Here is a 17,335-nt window from a genome sequence, read left to right as displayed (position 1 = left end):
ATAAGTACCATAAAATAAAGTGCGGTACGAGTTTCTGCATGGGCCTCATTATATTTGTAGAAGGTAAGTTAAAACAAAAAAAAAATATTTTCCAATTCCATTTAATACATGATTTTTATTTACTCTTTAAATTATGATCAATGAAAAATCCGTGAAATTAATAAAAGAATGCACTGATTTTCAGTGGTATACTTACAATTTGTTAATCAGTGAAATAAATATATCTAATCTTTTATACTACACTAATTTTGAAGTGCTAATCACTAAAAAATAATGAATACTCATTAATTATCGTACTTATAAATATATTTTTGCAAATTAGTAATAATATGCTAATTGTTAATTTAAAGAGTATAAAATATTTGTCATCAACATTGAAGATATAGTTTAAAGATATTATCAGATTTTAGGATCAGAATATTATTAGAAGTTTTACAAATTTGTTAAACGTTTAAATACATTTTTTTAACAATTATAAATAAATTTAACGTTTAATGCTCCAATTTTATTACTTTTGAAAATCTTGTTTTGACTTTAAATAAATATCAACAATTTTTTTTTTAATATTTAGTTATTTATTGAAATTAATTTTTACATTGTTGTCAGTTCTGATTTTGTTTTTTTTTAAATGTTTTTATTGAAAAAAATATTTAAGACATTTAAGAAATATTTAAAACATTTCCCTATTTACTTTATAAACATTATTAAATAAAATATTAGATCTTATGCTGTATGATATAAATTATATTGGATATTTTGTTTTTTAGTTTTTTTGGGGAAATTTTATGTGTTATTGCTTGTCTATGTAACACTGAATTGTGTATTATGAATATATAAATATTTCAGATACTATTGATGAATTAAAGAAACTAATTGCTACGAAAAGAGTCACATTACCACCAAGAAATATAAGAGAATCAGCAACAGAAACTGATGCAGAAGATAATTTTACTGCAAAAAAGGTAAAGATTGTATGTAAATAATATTTTGTATATGTATTTTAATATAAGGATATAAAAATTTTGCTAACATGTATTTATAGAAAGAAAAATCGGAAGAAATAAGGGAAGTGTTAAAACAAAAAATTAATGATCTTGAAAAAATAACAATCAACGAAATTAATCAAGAAAATCGATCAATAGGAAATAAAAACAGAAAATCAAACCAACAATGCATTTCAGTAAGTATTTTTTTTTATTTATGCGTATAAAAATATTGGTAAAAGAACCAGAATTAAAATATTTGAAATTTTCATCAACATTATAAAATTTAAATTTTAAAGCTTTGATTAAAAAATGTTCAGTAACAATAAAAAAATATTACTTTTGTGCGATTGTGTGTTTAAAAATTATTCTTAATAATTTTTTAATTAAATAAGAAAAACTTATAGCAATTTTTGTCAAATTTGTCAAATATAAAATAATTACAAATTTTGATCAAACAATCAGAAATTTGTAGTAAAATAATTTTTGTTTAATCTCTTAATCATAAAACATTTAATATTTAAATAAGATACTATTATAATTCTAAGAAACAATTAGAGAATTAGTGCCAAGAAAGTTCAGTTTTTTAAATTTGTAACATAATGTCAGCATGAAAGAAAAAATTGAAAATATAACGTAAAAAATCAACTGTTTTTAAATTTATAATGTACTTTTAACATAAACAAAAAATTGAAAATAATATAACGTAAAAAATCAACTATTTAAAATAAAATTAACAAAAATATTAGATTATAAATTATTTAAATTTAAAATATAAAATAAAAACATTTTTTTAAATATAATTTTTGTTATATATTTTTAATATATTTATATGTGTATATATATAAATATTTGTACTTATATATCTTTTTTTGTAGAAGGATAAATCTGAAAAAAATGAAACAAAACGTACGACCGAATGTAACATTTTATTACATTATAATCTTGAAAAGGAAAACAAAACCTTGAAATTACAAATACTAGAAAAGAATAGTAAAATTGATGAACAGTCAACACAGATAAGAGAATTATCTACATTGAATATTGAACTTCAAAAAAATATTATTTCATATTTTGATGAATTTAAAGGTAAGCATGAAATTTCAGACATGTGTCGGGAGCGTCCCAGATATGCACAATATGAAACAAATACCACTCAGATTGCTGAGTTAGTGTTAAGATAAACTTATAAAATTTTATTGATGGTGTCTGTTTTACACTGTGCGCATCTAGGACTTATTTCAAATATTTTTATGATTTTTTTACTCATAAGAATAAAAATTCTTTGTGTGTAATTACAATACATTTGACAATATTAAAATGTTAGGTGTAAAAATATATTGTTTAAAAATATGAAAAATAAATGTGGTACCTTAAGCCTTCGGCACACGATACGATTTTTCATGCTAGATCGCATACGAGGTGTCTTACTACGTATCCTCATTGGCTTACGATTGGTGACATAATAATTTGAGCTAATCGGGACACGTATTAAGAGGATGCTAAACTGCCCATCAAACTTGATTGAGGTCGATAATGCAGAGTCATTATTTATTCTTGTTCATGAAAAAATTTGCTTTAAAATATGAGTTATATAGCTTATACTTACAAATAAATGGTGTCTCGCAGTTTGAAATAGAAGGAATAAGACTATATTTGTCAAATTACGATTACAAGCCGTAAAAAAACATATTTATGTGATCAAAAATTTTATTCATTTAAGCGCTTTTATTATAAAAATATCTTTTTTTACGGCTTGTAATCGTAATTTGACGATTATAATCTTATTCCTCAATCTATTTCGAACCCGGGAACACCATTCATTTGTACGTATAAGCTACATAACTTGTTTTTTGAAGCAAATATTTTTATGAGCAAATAAACTTTAAAAAATTTTTTGCATTTTTGGTCTTTATCTAATCGTCCCTGGGTTCATTTGTGTACGTACTTTAAAAGTGTAAAAATCAATTCTGTAAATTCAATTTGAAATTAAATGATTAAACAGAATGTCGATAAAACACGGTTTTAGCATCCTCTTAAGATGCCTTGTATGCGAAAAGCATGAAAAATCGTATCGTGTGCCGAAAGCTTTAGATCTTACATGGACAGTTTCTTACATACATTAGTAACAAAAAACATTGACGCAATATTAAGAAGTAATGTAAAGACAGTATTTCCAATATTGTAAAATAGACGTTTTTTATTTAACCAATTTATCTAAGCAGCAATGTTGGTTCAATATTGGTTCAACATTGGACCAATGTTGAACCCATCAATATTTAGCCAATATTAATCAAAATACTCCCAATGTATTTTGCTACTAGGGTAGTTGTTTTAATAATTTACAAAATTAACGGTAAATTATTATTAGATTTTTTGGAATATGAAATAATGTATTAATAAAAAGAAAAAATAATTAGAAAACATACATGTACTTCATAAATATTTAATATGCAAAGTATCTTTTAATATTGATGTAAATTTTATGAAATTATGAAATTTCATATTAGAAAAATCTGAACGCAATTTATTGTTTATCTGTTTACAGTAACTGCAGACAAATTTGAGGAAGTAAAAAGCCGTGAAGGCACAGCGACACCTCCTGTAGGATTTATTCGAAAAACCGATAATACTGTAAATATATTATATATATATTTATTTTTATTGTATTTTATTGAACATAATTCTTGCCTTTCGGCTTAGGATGGCTAAAAAAGATTATTAAATCTTTGCATGTATCGTTGTATCTTGATTCTGCTATTTTCTTCCTTCTCTTTTCTTTTTCTTTGTTCTCGATTTTCTCTTGTATTATTTTTGCTAGTTCTTCGTTTCCTGTCTCTCTCATTCTCCTTAAATTCTTTTTTTCCATTCCGACTTCTCTGAATAATCTGCTTCTTGCTGCCTCCCATTTGCTTTCTTCTTTCTCTGCTCTTTCCCTGTCCAAGTCCTTCAGGGGTGCGTTCGGGTGCGGTCGAATCGATCTTTTTTTACCAAAATGATATCAATTCGATTTGATGTCTTTTCAGTCATCATTTCTCACTGTGTTGTATGTTCATAAATATTGAAAATAAGAAGTAGCATATATTTATATTTGAATTTGAAGAAAAAATATTTAGGATAAAACATACTGTTCATACTTTGTTATTAGTAATGTTTTTTATGATATTTTAGATACACTTGGGCAGGAACGTATGGCTGTCCAAATTAACATACGATGCTGCATTTTTCAATGCAAGGACAAATCAAATGATAGTAAAAAATCTGGCGGTTGCAGTCTTCGGGTTGAAAGTTCTACAAGAGTCTAGTGTGACTGGAATGAAATGCAATAAATACAAAGATCGAAAGCCAAAGCCAAAATTAAATGAAACAAAGATTCTCGCTATTCAAGGTATGAATTAAAAAACATTAAACTTTTCTAAATTTTTAATTTTATGTTTAAAATTGTGTAAGATAAAAAGGGGCAGACACGGTATAATCCCACACAGCACAGGATATCGCAATATCCATCAGATATCCGAGAGATATCGCAATAACCGTAGGACATCCATGGGATTGCAATATGTCCAATTGGATATCTCGATAACCTGGGGATATCCTCAGGATAAAGTGTGCTGTGTGGGATGCAAAACTGGTAGGCGTTATGAGAGAATGTGACAAAATATATATATGGAGTAAAAGTACAAGAGAGAGTTTGACGATGTGTCTCGTATTCGAGTCGGGCGGGAACTGCTTCTCTACTCATAGTTTTTCGTGTTTATCCCCGTCGCTCTGCATTCTTGAGCATTTGCTTTTCGGTTGTCGATTAGCCCGGATCTACAATAGTGTAGTAAGCCGTATGCCATAAGGAATTAATCAATTATATGCGATTATTCTTCTCATATTCTATTATAATTGGTCAATTTCTTATGGCATAAGACTTACTACACCTATTGTAAATCCGGCCTGAGTCTTACAATTTCGTCAAGGTTTAAATACATAAATAAGGTGCTTTCCCTTAGCTTAGCCGTTTTGAAAGTCGACAAACATTGAAAGTCGACTTTCGATGTGGTACATTTCTGTTATATTGTTGGCTCGAATAGATATAACAGGTGTGACAAAGTATTTCTCCGAGAGGAATGCCGCTTGCACCTTAATATATATATGTTAAAAAAATCTCGATCCTACAATTGTTTATATTTTTAAAATATCAACTAGAACACTACATTGCGCGCGCTTTGCGCGCGATAATTATATTATGTTTAATATTACTCTCACACACTTTACCTTCTTTAATCCCCTTCTTCATCTCTTCTCTCTCCCTCCCTCTTCTCTATCACTAAACACATTATTATTTATATTATATTTTCATATTGTTAAATAATACTCTCACACACTTTACTTTCTTATTTAATCCCCTTCTCTATCTCTTGCGCTCTCTCATTCTCTCTCTCTCTCTCTCTCTCTCTCTCTCTCTCTCTCTCTCTCTCTCTCTCTCTACACTTTCCTTTCCTTCTCTCTTTTAAATAAAAATCATCCTCTATAAAAAATGTAAAATACGTGATCTTTTAAAAGTTTAAAAGATATATTAAAAAGAAATATATATTTATTTAAAAACTACCTGTTATTTTTCTTTATTTCTTCTCTAAAACTTTCTTTCTCACTCGCTGTATCTCCTTCTAATTACTTGCCAAACGTAATTTCTCGCTTTCTCTTTTTCCAACTCTTTATTTAATTATTTCTTTTCGGTTAAACTTCTTTCTTTCTGAAAGATATATTTTTTAAAATAAAAATTTAAATTTAATTATAAATTATAATACATTTTCAAGTTGTTTCTAATTTTAAACTTTCTCTATTATCAGTCAATGTACGCTTATAAACTCTATCTCTTCCCTATCCTACTAAGGAAACAATACAGAAAGATTATTACGCGAAATGTCAAATTTTTAGATATTTTATTGTTATAGCACTTTCTACCTTTTACACTTAACTCTCACACTAATCTTTTTCTTTCTCTATAAAATTTCTTTCGTTTCTCAAAAACTGGCTCTCTTTCTCTTTCTCAATCAAATTGAGATTTTCAAATACTGGGAACTGTTAAAAGTTTTTGTCCAATGCGATGAATTGTCAAAAGTTAGACAGCAGCAGACGACAGTGTGAAGCAAGTCACATAGTACAAACTTGACCAACAACCAATCAGCATCGCGGAAAAGCGGTGACAAAATAAATAATGCCTTTTTTTTAAGTGAATTTCTAGATAAAAGTTGAAAATATACATATAGTTACTTAAGAATTATGGGAAAACTATTTATATGTATATTATGAAAAATCTATAGATATAAATTAGCTGTTATTTATGTATCTTATTGAAAAACAGCCATAATATTTAGATTAAATATTGAGGAAATTGGAATAAAGTAAAGACAGAAAAAAAATCACTTTGTTTGGTGCTCCTTGCATTCATTCTCTCTTCCGCATATATAATATATAAGTGTTTCTTTTTCTACTTTTATCATACTTCCACTCTTTAAATGAAGACAAACGCTCAATGTATAAATATATTATGTCTATAACAGAATCCATATTAAACTTTATATTTGATCGATTTTTTCAGATATTTTTCAATATTGGCTAAGTAAAATTAAAAAATGTTCTGAAGTTGAAGTCCAAGTAGAATGCAGCAAAGTACCTTTATATATTGCACGTAAAATAAGCGATTTGAACAGACCAGCAAAAAGTAGTAAAATAGAAGGTACTTTTGCTCATATAATAAGATTTTTTAAATTATAAATATATAACCACATTTTACTTTCTTTTTAAATCCTTAGACTAAACATTTGATTGATTTTAAAATTCTGAAATATTTTTTAATTGTAATTCAATGAATTAATTAAAAAAAGTTTTTTCTATTTACATTACATCTATGTAATAAATAATTATCTTTTTAGAGATAATCGACATTGAATTGAAGTCATCCAATAATATAAAAGATGTTAGCAAGAAAAGAAAGTTTGAACAACTTGATGGTAAAATCATATTATATATATGTGTTATATTTTAAATATTTAAGTAGAATATTATAACATTTTAAATATAATGATATATAAGTAAGTGAGTAAATTAAAAAAAAGGCTTTTCTTTTTTTAAACTTACAATTATATCTATGTATTAAGTAATTATTTTTATTTTAAAGACACTCGACACCCAAGAAAATTATAATATTTTTAATATTACGATATAATTATTAAAATTATTTATACAATATTAAGAGTTAGAATTGAATTCAATAATACTTATTGTACATAAGTATAATATTATACTTCTTTATATATATGCTTCACATTTGAAGTACATATAAATTAATATATGTATAATACTGCGGAATAAGTAATTATTAATCTTTTCAGAAACGACTGATAATGAATCAGTATCTGATTCATCTGACTCCCAGAAAGATTATAATCAAGACTGCAATCAGAGTAACATAGCAAGTGACAAAAAAGGTAAATTTCTAACTAAATAATAAATAGTTACACACGCGCGCGCACGTATGTATAAATATATGTACAAATGTACGTAGGTATGTAGTATTATACATACATATCTACATATATACAAGTCAGCAAAAAGCAATAACATAAAAGGTATTTTTTCTAAATAAGTACAAGATTTTTAAAAATTATAAATTTATAAATATATAACATTTTACTTCTTTTTAAAATTCCTAGACGTTTGATGTTTTTTTTAATTCTGAAATATTTGTATAACTGTAATTCAGTATATTAATGAGAAATATCAATTTTTTCTACTTACAATTATGTTTATGTAATAATTAAGTAATTATTATTGTATTTCTCTTTTAGAGGTAATTGACATTTAAATAAATTATAAGATTTTAAATGCAACTATATAATTATTAAGATTATATATATATATATATATATATATATACAATATTAAAAATTACATTTAAATTTAATAATATTTATTTTTATTATACATATATAAATATAATGTTATACTTATGTATATGTGCGCTTTCAATTTGGAGTACATATGAAATAGTACATATGAATTGATATAAAGAGCGAAATAAATACTAATTCTTTACAGAGACAACCGATAATGTATTATCAGTATCTGACTCACAAAAAGATTGGGACGATGAAGGAAAAACGACAAGTGATAAAGAAGGTAACTAAATATTAAAATATGTACGTGCGTGCGTGCGTGCGTGTGTGTGTGTGTGTGTGTGTGTGTGTGTGTGTGTGTGTGTGTGTGTGTGTGTGTGTGTGTGTGTGTGTGTGTGTAGATCTGTATTGCTTATTAAAAATATATTTTTAATAAGAGAGAATTATAACATTTTTTAAATTCTATTATAGCTCAGTATTCATAGTCGGGCTTTTTTAAGTACTGTCTTAAGATGCCATACTCACAGAAAAGATTTCTGGGCCTAATGCCATTACTCTTTGTTCTATCATAAAATAAGATCGATATAGCGCCAATCATATTCATTATCAAAAAAGGAATATTTCATTTTTAAATGGAAAGTTCTTAAATCTAGAATAAAATAACTTGATGTTACCTTATTAATTTTCTTAGAATGATTTAGTAAATTTGTGACAATCTTGTGATATTCTAGATTTAAGAATAGACCGATCTGAAGATAAAAATTTCTGATTTAATCTTAATCTTGTTTTATTTTCACACTATATGAGGTTATAATAAGATGAAATGTGTCAAGAATATTTTTTGTCTTGGTATCAGAAATCCTTTCTGAGAGGGCATCAACCAATTACAGAGCCGTATTAGCATGCTAAGACATTGCTTGAAACGATCTTGAAATAAGATTTGACTATGAGTACTAGCCCTAATGATGTAATTATATTAATTTTTACATTTAGTTCTTATATGACATTATATTTGTGTTTTACGTTTGTTACAAATAACTAAATGATTAATTAATTGTGTTTTTAGACATTCCCAACAACAAAAACTTTTCTGACGATATGAAGGATTCGATTCTTTTGGAGAGGAAGTAAATTTTTTTATGACAACAATAGATACATGTTTTTTATAATTATTTATTACATTAATACCCTTAAGTTTTTATAAAATATTAATAAAAAGTTTAAAAACAGATAAAGGAATAATTTAGAAATTATGATATATTATCACGTTGTAGATCCTTGAAATTCCAAAAATTAGTAAGGTATATTTTTGCAGTAAGAAAGGAATAATATACATACGTACGCGTTTAGCAAAAAATAGTATTAAAAATTACAGATTGCAAAGGATCTATATATGCAAAAACGGAAAGAATTAAGGTATATAATCGATTTTTAACAAAGTGATCTGAATGTATGTATGTAGACGTATAACGATACGTTTTTTTAGTTAAACTAATTTAGAGTTTATTTTTCTCCTTCTAGTACGAAGGAAAAAAGATAAACTAGTGCAATCAATTAAAAAATCTTTTTTTGTTCTATCTCCGCACGTACACGTTTTTGTATTCGTTCACTTTACAGCATTTATAACTGGATGTTTTGAATTTTTGTATAGTGCATACAGAAACGGATAGTTACATCACCGTATAGAATTCCGTTGGATACTGTTCGCGCCTCGGCGACGAGTTCGCTAGTGCCCCTGAGATGGTAAGCAGAGAGAACGTTCGTAGAACAGGTGTTAAATAAGAAAACGCACTGCAATTACGTGTCACATGGACTCATCATGATGTCCGAGTCGTACGTCAAAAACAGATAGTTACATCAGCGCACAGATTCGGATAGTTCCGTTACAGATCAGTTAGATGCAGTTAGCTTTCTATCCGTTTTTGCGTATATAATCCCATACAATCTGCAACATTTTTCATCCGTTTCTATCTGTAAATACAGAAAAAAACCGCATAAAAAACAGTCAAAAAGCTATATCAGCGCACAGATTCGGATAGTTCCGTTACAGATCAGTTAGATGCAGTTAGCTTTCTATCCGTTTTTGCGTATATAATCCCATACAATCTGCAACATTTTTCATCCGTTTCTATCTGTAAATACAGAAAAAACCGCATAAAAAACAGTCAGAAACGGATAGCTATATCAGCGCACAGATTCGGATAGTTCCGTTACAGATCAGTTAGATGCAGTTAGCTTTCTATCCGTTTTTGCGTATATAATCCCATACAATCTGCAACATTTTTCATCCGTTTCTATCTGTAAATACAGAAAAAAACCGCATAAAAAACAGTCAGAAACGGATAGCTATATCAGCGCACAGATTCGGATAGTTCCGTTACAGATCAGTTAGATGCAGTTAGCTTTCTATCCGTTTTTGCGTATATAATCCCATACAATCTGCAACATTTTTCATCCGTTTCTATCTGTAAATACAGAAAAAACCGCATAAAAAACAGTCAGAAACGGATAGCTATATCAGCGCACAGATTCGGATAGTTCCGTTACAGATCAGTTAGATGCAGTTAGCTTTCTATCCATTTTTGCGTATATAATCCCATACAATCTGCAACATTTTTTATCCGTTTCTATCTGTAAATGCAGGGAAAGAAACGCATAGTAAAACAGTTACAAACGGATAGGATACATTTTTTATCCGTTTCTAATGGAATTTTTACCAGGGACCTCCAAAACGATCAGGACTGGATGACAGCTTTACCAACAGTACTTTTAGGTTTACGCACAGCTTTCAAAGACGATTTAAAATGTTCTACAGCAGAGCTACTATATGGAACAACGTTAAGAGTTCCAGGAGAATTTTTTGAAGACCCGGAGCAGCCAGTTAAGCCCGAAATCTTCGTCCAAGAACTAAGAGAAAGAATTAGAAAAATTCGAGCCAAACCAGTCGCACATCACTGTTCTCCAAAACCGTTTGTACACCAGGATCTAAAAATAGCAACACATGTTTTTCTTAGAGATGATACAGTAAGACGCCCCATACAACCACCTTACCAAGGACCGTATGAAGTATTGGCTAAAATTAATGAAAAATTATATACTGTTCTAGTTAACGGAAGACCATGCAATATTTCAACAGAAAGACTAAAACCGGCATATCTACCTACCGAGGAAACCGAAAACGCAACAAATTTGACAGACGCTGCACCACCACCACCAATTCGTACTTACACATCTGCAAAAAAGACGAATAAACGAGTAACATTCCAAGAAAATTAGGAGGGAGTGTTGTGGCGTTGCAGCGCTCAATCAACTTGTCCACGGGCCTGATTGGCCAAGGCGAAATCCCCCTAGAAAGAGTATAGATAGAGTAGCTAGTCTTGAGTTTCAGTAGTAGGTTTTAAGTAAGGCGAGTTAAAAGAAATCTTCTGTAACAATATTCACGAATAAAGTAAGAAGTAAAGTGTTTTATGAAAATCCATTCGTTTTATCTTACCCTGCGAATACGCTACAGAGGGATGCGATTACGAGGACCTCTCGTGAAAACATGTGATACTGTCCCCGAGAATCTTCGCGCAGCTCGTGCACGGCCTTTCGTATTCTTAATGCATGCAGATCGGGCAAATTTTTTTTTTCAGAGAAAATATTTATTGTTTATTACATTTGACGATATATGTATATACATATATGATAATATACAAATATTTATGCTATGACTTTTTCTATTATTCTCGTATACATAGCGCAGATAGTGTGCTTTTACATATGATCGAGTTAGGCCGCCGCACAAAAGCGTCTTTTGCATAACGCATAAGAGAATCAATCAATTAGAATTGTCTAATTCCTTCCCCAGAATAGAAATAAAGACTCCTGATTAGTAAATTTTCTTTGTACGTTATCACGCGTTATTCAAAATCCCGCATAAAAGATGGCATCTTAAGACAGTATACTTAAGATGATCTTAAATATAAGATCCGACTATGAATACCGGCCTAGGTTCAGAAAAAAAGAGTGAGAGCAAGGATCACCATTAGCTTTGTCTTTCTTTTTTCATGACTAGAAAGACAGAATTGACCGACAATTCATGCTGTTCTTTTTCCATAGTTGGACTCACTTTCGATTCGCGTTGCGCATTCCATGTCGATGGCCGATATCGAACGGCAGCGGCATATAGCGATCAACTATCAAGGAGTATATAGCGTCGTCAATCAAAACTGACAAGTGAAAGAAAATAGGACGAAGTGAAAAAGAGAACGAGAGGGAGAACAGATACGGCTAGATAAGCAACGATAAGCACCGATAAGGCGACGTACAGGAAATGCCAAGTTAAGACAGTCGCGACGTAGAGTTACATGTTAAAGATAAAGTTAAAAAAAATTACGTTATATTACAAGCTATAATACAGGTATATAAGAATTTAATATTTCGATACGAATATACGAGATGTCGTTCGTACATTACATCAGGGTAATGAAAATACAAATTAAAAAATAATGCATTACTTATTAATTTTTTAATAAATATAATTATTTCTTTACTCATTAATTATTAAAAAAGTAATGCGTAATGAAAAAAAATCGCATTACTTATTTTAAAAGTAATGCGTAATGAAAAAAATTGCATTATCTTATTAAAAAAGTAACGCGTAATGAAAAAAATCGCATTACTTATTAAAAAAGTAATGCGTAATTAAGGATCTTCGCATTAGATATTGAAAAAATATTTTTTAATGTCCGTAATGCATTATTTAGAACCTTGCATTAAATGCATGGATCCAGGACTGCCAGATTTCCAGATTTGGTACCACAACATTATGGATCTTTGAATCGCCTCGCGATCTAACGCCTCCTAATGTAGATCTAACCATCTCTCTCTCTCTCTCTCTCTCTCTCTCTCTCTCTCTCTCTCAAAGCTCTATTTCAATTCTTCGTTAATATAAAAATGTAGCAATCAATAGGAATATCAGGATGAAGTACCTTCTTAGACGATAAATTGGTGGTCGATCTGTGAGAGGTATGGAAAAATTCTATTGTTAACACTGGTGGCCATTTTCAGCGGTATTTAACAACATGACGTTTCTCGATTAGAAAATTCAGAAACTGAACTGTTGTGTAAGAAACTGTAAAAATACAAGATTTTCAGTGTAAAAAACAAAATTTTATTAGTTAAATATTGTTTAATTAATATCTGTCGCCATTATTTTGAAGAGTCCCTTTGTCCTACCCCTTGGTCTTTCACACTTATAACTCTATCCTAATATTTCTATATTCATATAGGTTTAACTGTAAATATGGTAATTTCCAGGACCAGTATTTATAGCAATCTATTCTTATTTCAAAATCAAGTGTCAAATAATGTCTTAAGAGGCTAATACGGCTCTGTGACTGGCTGATATCTTAAGACAGTATACTTAAGATGATCTCATTTTTAAAAATCTTATATTTAAGATCTTTTGTATGTTATTTTTATAAACATATGTATATATGTTTATAAAAATAACGTGTACAATATCGTTAAAGATTAAGGCCTAGAGGTGAAAGAAAAGGGAGAAGAGGGAGAAAAAAATGAAAGCTGAAATTATTTTGCAGATATGATATTTAACTTGACACGATCATTTGATTTTCCTGATTGATCCCCTATTGTAAATGTAGGGATTCCGTAAGACTCTTTGCAAATCCACGATTCATTGTCATCATTGAAGGAAGCATTTGTCGGCGATGTGATTTGTTTTGATTTTACTGATGGTAACAAAAATATTAACGAAATCGCCATGATTATGTGCCAAACACTGTGAACGTACTGTAACAAAATAAATGAGAAATAAGGTTCTTTCCTAAAAGAAAAAAATAATCTTATTTATGATTTAATAACAAAATTTGTTTTAATGTATGAAACAAAATTCCTACAATAAACTATTATATAACTTACTTTTTCTTCTTAAAAATTAAAAATTTTATAATTTTTAAATGTAGTTTTTTTTTTTAATCTGATATAATGTGGGATATTAATCTACGAGTATTTTCGAGAATGATTTCCATTTTAACATTTTCAAAATATTCACACATCAATTTTATGTTATGTGATGTATTATTTGTGTGTGTGTGTGTGTGTGTGTTATGAATACACACCTGATAGTTTTTTTCTGTTTCAATGAAAGAGTAGAGTAATAAACCTACAATAGCAAAGAGCAAACCTAATAGTATCTTTCGACTTGGTGTTTTGCATTTCCTGGATTGAAAAGTACGATAAATATGTGCGAAAATCTGTAACAGAATCTGGTATTATCTCGTCAATTTTCAAGACAAATTCTTCAAGTATTTCTATATATAAAAAGTATCTTTTTATGCTATATATGTATATACAACAGATACAATTAAATATAACTATCTTTATGATTAAAAACGTTATCATTAGAAGCATCAGGAATTCACAAAGGAACTCTTGATGTTGCTGTATATTTTATTACATGTTTACAATATTACATTACATATATGTATATACAATACCGGCCAAAATTATATCACCTTTAGGTTTTTTAAGCATAACTTGTTTTAATGGCAAGTATACCTTACTGAAGAAATAACTTTTCATCAATTTATTTGAAATCTCTGAAATAATAAACTTTGATCGTATTATAACAAGTACATACAAATGCTTTAAAAATAAACAACAAACCCATAATTTATATTGTACAACTCTAGTACTTTGTAGCAAAACCTTTCGCTTCGACTACAGCTTGGCAGCGTGACACAAAAAATAAAGATAGCAAAAATGTGTGATTTCCAGAAAATTAATCAAAAATTTAAAAATCATGGTGTATTTTGTCAAATCTCATTACACTTTATGCACAAAATGCACCTGCTTTTGGTGCACTAGGTGTCTACTATAAAATTTTTAGCGTATTCGATGCACCTTGACAAAAGTTATATTTAAAAAACCTAGTTATATTTAAAAAAGATGATATAATTCTGGCCGGTACTGTATGTTTCTTTTATATAAAATCATTCTAGATTTAAAAGTCAGTCTAGATTTACCGGTACAATGATACCCAGTGACAGTGGTATTAATATATTGATTAAACACATCCTGTCAATTTGGACACTAAAAGTGATGACAAACACTCCCGTCATATGGCACAGTGGTACAAAAGCTACCGGTAATTCCGCCATTGCTATCAGTGTTACCCAAAATGCCAAAATACTTGAGAAAAAATCACTATACTGTAAAATCTGCAGAAATAAATATATCATATCATAAATATAACATAGGAAAGGATATGTTGTCAATTTTAGTTTAAAAAGTAAATGTTTTTAAGTTCAATTGAAGTTTTGTGTATGCGTATTTATATTATAAAAAAGAACATGAGCTTCCGTTTATTATCATTTATTAAATTTAATTAATAATAAAGTAATTGTTTTCCTTCTCATTTCCATGAAATCTATATGAAATTGATATTAGAATTTTTATAGAGCGTAACTATAAATAGGATAAATAGGTAAATTCAGTGCTTATAACAAATAAATCATGATTATCAAAGATACATACCTCATATTTTGTAATACAAAATTGTCCATTACTTTGGTCACAAGCGTGATATAGGGACGAAAATAGCATAGTGACCAAATATACTAATCCTTCTGCGTACAACCTTTGTTTCACAGCTATACATATGGCTGGTATAAAAAAGATATTGCTTATAACGAGCAGTATAGCACTCACAAAAGAGATAGCAGACATGGTACTTGAGATGTCGGTGCAATCCCATCCCGAGTAACCTTAAGTAATCAAAATATTAAGTTAAAAAGTAAAAGGTGCATAAAGTTGTCAAACAGAGAAAAAACATTACCTTTAAAACAATTACATGTTGCATAATGAAGGACATTCTTTTGAATTTCTTGACAAATGCCGTGATTACCGCAAGGATTCTCATCAGAAAACATACACTTTTTGGTACGTACATTGAGTAGGATAGACATTTCTTCCATTTGACAGCGTACAGGTTTACTATACACAGACGTGGAAAAAATATATGTTATTGTTTATGATGTTATTGTATATTACATCTCGAATACCAAACAACCTACGTTCTATTCGTTCGAATTCATTGGCGAGTCTCACGTCAGAGTTCTCCTATCAAATTATTCGATAGGACGTGCATATTTCCATTCACTCTTTACATCTATTATATATTTTTTTCAATTAGAACCTTATACTTACTTATATTTATAACATGTCGCAAGGATAACGATGTACCATGTACCTGGTTGTGGAAACGCTATTAACGAACTTGCGTTGCGCTTGTTTAACGATGACAAGTTTATCGTTACAGTACCATTTTGACAAGAATGACGATCCTCTAGTTTGGGTATACGACCTCTTTGAATGCACATTGTTATCAAAACCAATTGCGTCAATGGCAGCTAAAAGGATTACAGAAGTATGTATTTAATGTTTCACCTCGAATGTTGTATCATTTAAAGTTTAACTCTTCTATTTTGAAACATATCCTTCTATTAAAGAATTTCTTCTTTTTTTCCATATTTCCATAATATTTGGAACGCGACATCGTGTCATTTTTAAATAGCTAAAATTAACAATTTCTTTTGTCATTCCACCATTACAAATTCTTTTATATTCAAATTTATTTTATATTTATTTATTATAACACAGTTTTTCTATAATTATTTTTTCGTCATTTTTAAAATCATTTTCAATGTTCGCATTTACCAATTATTCATTTAAGTTGCAGATGAGTAGGGGAAAGAGGGGTAAGATGACGACCTTAAGATTTGTCGATTTTTCCTAATTTCTGTGATGGTGTAAAAATAATCTTTTTTTTTTAGATTCACTAAAACCTTTTGTATCTACCTTAAAAATTAAAAGCTGTTAAATAAATTAGAAATTTTAATTTCCTAAGAATGTGTCAATTTCATCTTATCTCCCTTTGTGGGTAAGATAACTTTTAGTAGCGAAAGAGAGTCAAATTAATTGTAATTGACATTGTAACCTATCTATTGTTTATCTGTATAAACACCAAAATCCATAATTTATAGACAAAAATTTAAATGTGTGTGTGTGTTTGTGTGTGACCACAGCGAAGCAATGTCTTTGTTTACATTTTTTTATGGGTGTACTTGTAAAATGAGTAAGTGTTAATACCGTTACCATACATTGTATTGGAAACTTGCAAACACATGTGAACTTTACTTTGTTTGCAATGTGCACATGGGTTAGCGACTTGGATGGGGTGCGTGCGTGAGTGAGTGAGTGAGTGAGTGAGTGAGTGAGTGAGTGAGTGAGTGAGTGAGTGAGTGAGTGAGTGAGTGAGTGAGTGAGTGAGTGAGTGAGTGAGTGAGTGAGTGAGTGAGTGAGTGAGTGAGTGAGTGAGTGAGTGAGTGAGTGAGTGAGTGAGTGAGTGAGTGAGTGAGTGAGTGAGTGAGTGAGTGAGTGAGTGAGTGAGTGAGTGAG

General features: G+C 29.3%; 3 protein-coding genes and 3 long non-coding RNA genes across 28 annotated transcripts in view; 3 read left to right on the top strand and 3 right to left on the bottom strand.

Moving 5' to 3' along the window:
* Positions 1–18: 18 nt before the first annotated feature.
* LOC118647032 lies at positions 19–11,339 on the top strand. 3 transcript variants are annotated; one of them, XR_004964351.1, is made up of 12 exons: positions 19–63; positions 847–962; positions 1,043–1,180; positions 1,862–2,072; positions 3,532–3,617; positions 4,155–4,371; positions 6,574–6,711; positions 6,908–6,985; positions 7,367–7,462; positions 8,073–8,153; positions 8,937–10,894; positions 10,977–11,339. XR_004964351.1 is itself a non-coding variant. In XM_036291159.1 (11 exons), exons 1-11 carry the CDS (start codon positions 39–41, stop codon positions 8,999–9,001), a joined length of 1,251 nt encoding a protein of 416 aa, XP_036147052.1. In that variant the 5' UTR covers positions 19–38; the 3' UTR covers positions 9,002–11,339. The 3 variants fall into 3 exon arrangements, 2 of the variants coding, with proteins under 2 accessions (XP_036147052.1, XP_036147053.1); XM_036291159.1 differs by having other exon boundaries at positions 8,937–11,339; XM_036291160.1 differs by lacking the exons at positions 6,574–6,711; positions 6,908–6,985 and having other exon boundaries at positions 8,937–11,339.
* LOC118647034 lies at positions 3,658–4,162 on the bottom strand. The gene is made up of 2 exons (XR_004964354.1): positions 4,121–4,162; positions 3,658–4,022 (listed from the first exon to the last, which is right to left on the bottom strand). It is a non-coding gene; the product is annotated as an uncharacterized LOC118647034 (long non-coding RNA).
* On the bottom strand, positions 5,275–6,567 carry LOC118647033. Its single transcript, XR_004964353.1, has 3 exons — positions 5,937–6,567; positions 5,581–5,724; positions 5,275–5,298 (listed from the first exon to the last, which is right to left on the bottom strand). It is a non-coding gene; the product is annotated as an uncharacterized LOC118647033 (long non-coding RNA).
* Positions 10,616–11,146, top strand: LOC118647044. The gene has a single exon (XM_036291176.1). It carries the CDS (start codon positions 10,616–10,618, stop codon positions 11,144–11,146), a length of 531 nt encoding a protein of 176 aa, XP_036147069.1.
* The window catches only part of LOC105831222 (post-GPI attachment to proteins factor 6), a 12,494-nt gene continuing 5,894 nt past the window's right edge, over positions 10,736–17,335 (bottom strand). For 14 of the 20 annotated variants that reach the window (XM_036291133.1, XM_036291138.1, XM_036291139.1 and 11 more), the window contains 8 exons: positions 16,085–16,287; positions 15,714–15,871; positions 15,413–15,642; positions 14,902–15,096; positions 13,996–14,142; positions 13,470–13,666; positions 12,844–12,986; positions 11,493–12,048 (listed from right to left, as the gene is read on the bottom strand). In XM_036291133.1, the coding sequence (XP_036147026.1) occupies positions 12,929–12,986; positions 13,470–13,666; positions 13,996–14,142; positions 14,902–15,096; positions 15,413–15,642; positions 15,714–15,871; positions 16,085–16,287 (1,188 nt within the window). In that variant the 3' untranslated portion in view covers positions 11,493–12,048; positions 12,844–12,928. Of the gene's footprint in view, positions 12,049–12,769; positions 12,987–13,469; positions 13,667–13,995; positions 14,143–14,901; positions 15,097–15,234; positions 15,306–15,412; positions 15,643–15,713; positions 15,872–16,084; positions 16,288–17,335 lie in introns of those variants that run through there. The other 6 variants (XM_036291134.1, XM_036291136.1, XM_036291144.1 and 3 more) reach the window with 6 other exon arrangements.
* LOC114253883 lies at positions 16,198–16,781 on the top strand. 2 transcript variants are annotated; one of them, XR_003625308.2, is made up of 2 exons: positions 16,198–16,304; positions 16,611–16,781. It is a non-coding gene; the product is annotated as an uncharacterized LOC114253883 (long non-coding RNA). The 2 variants fall into 2 exon arrangements; XR_004964352.1 differs by having other exon boundaries at positions 16,216–16,304; positions 16,617–16,781.

Source organism: Monomorium pharaonis, chromosome 8, assembly GCF_013373865.1.
Source record: "Monomorium pharaonis isolate MP-MQ-018 chromosome 8, ASM1337386v2, whole genome shotgun sequence".
Taxonomy (NCBI): Eukaryota; Metazoa; Arthropoda; class Insecta; order Hymenoptera; family Formicidae; genus Monomorium; species Monomorium pharaonis.
This window is presented reverse-complemented; position numbering and strand designations above follow the sequence as displayed.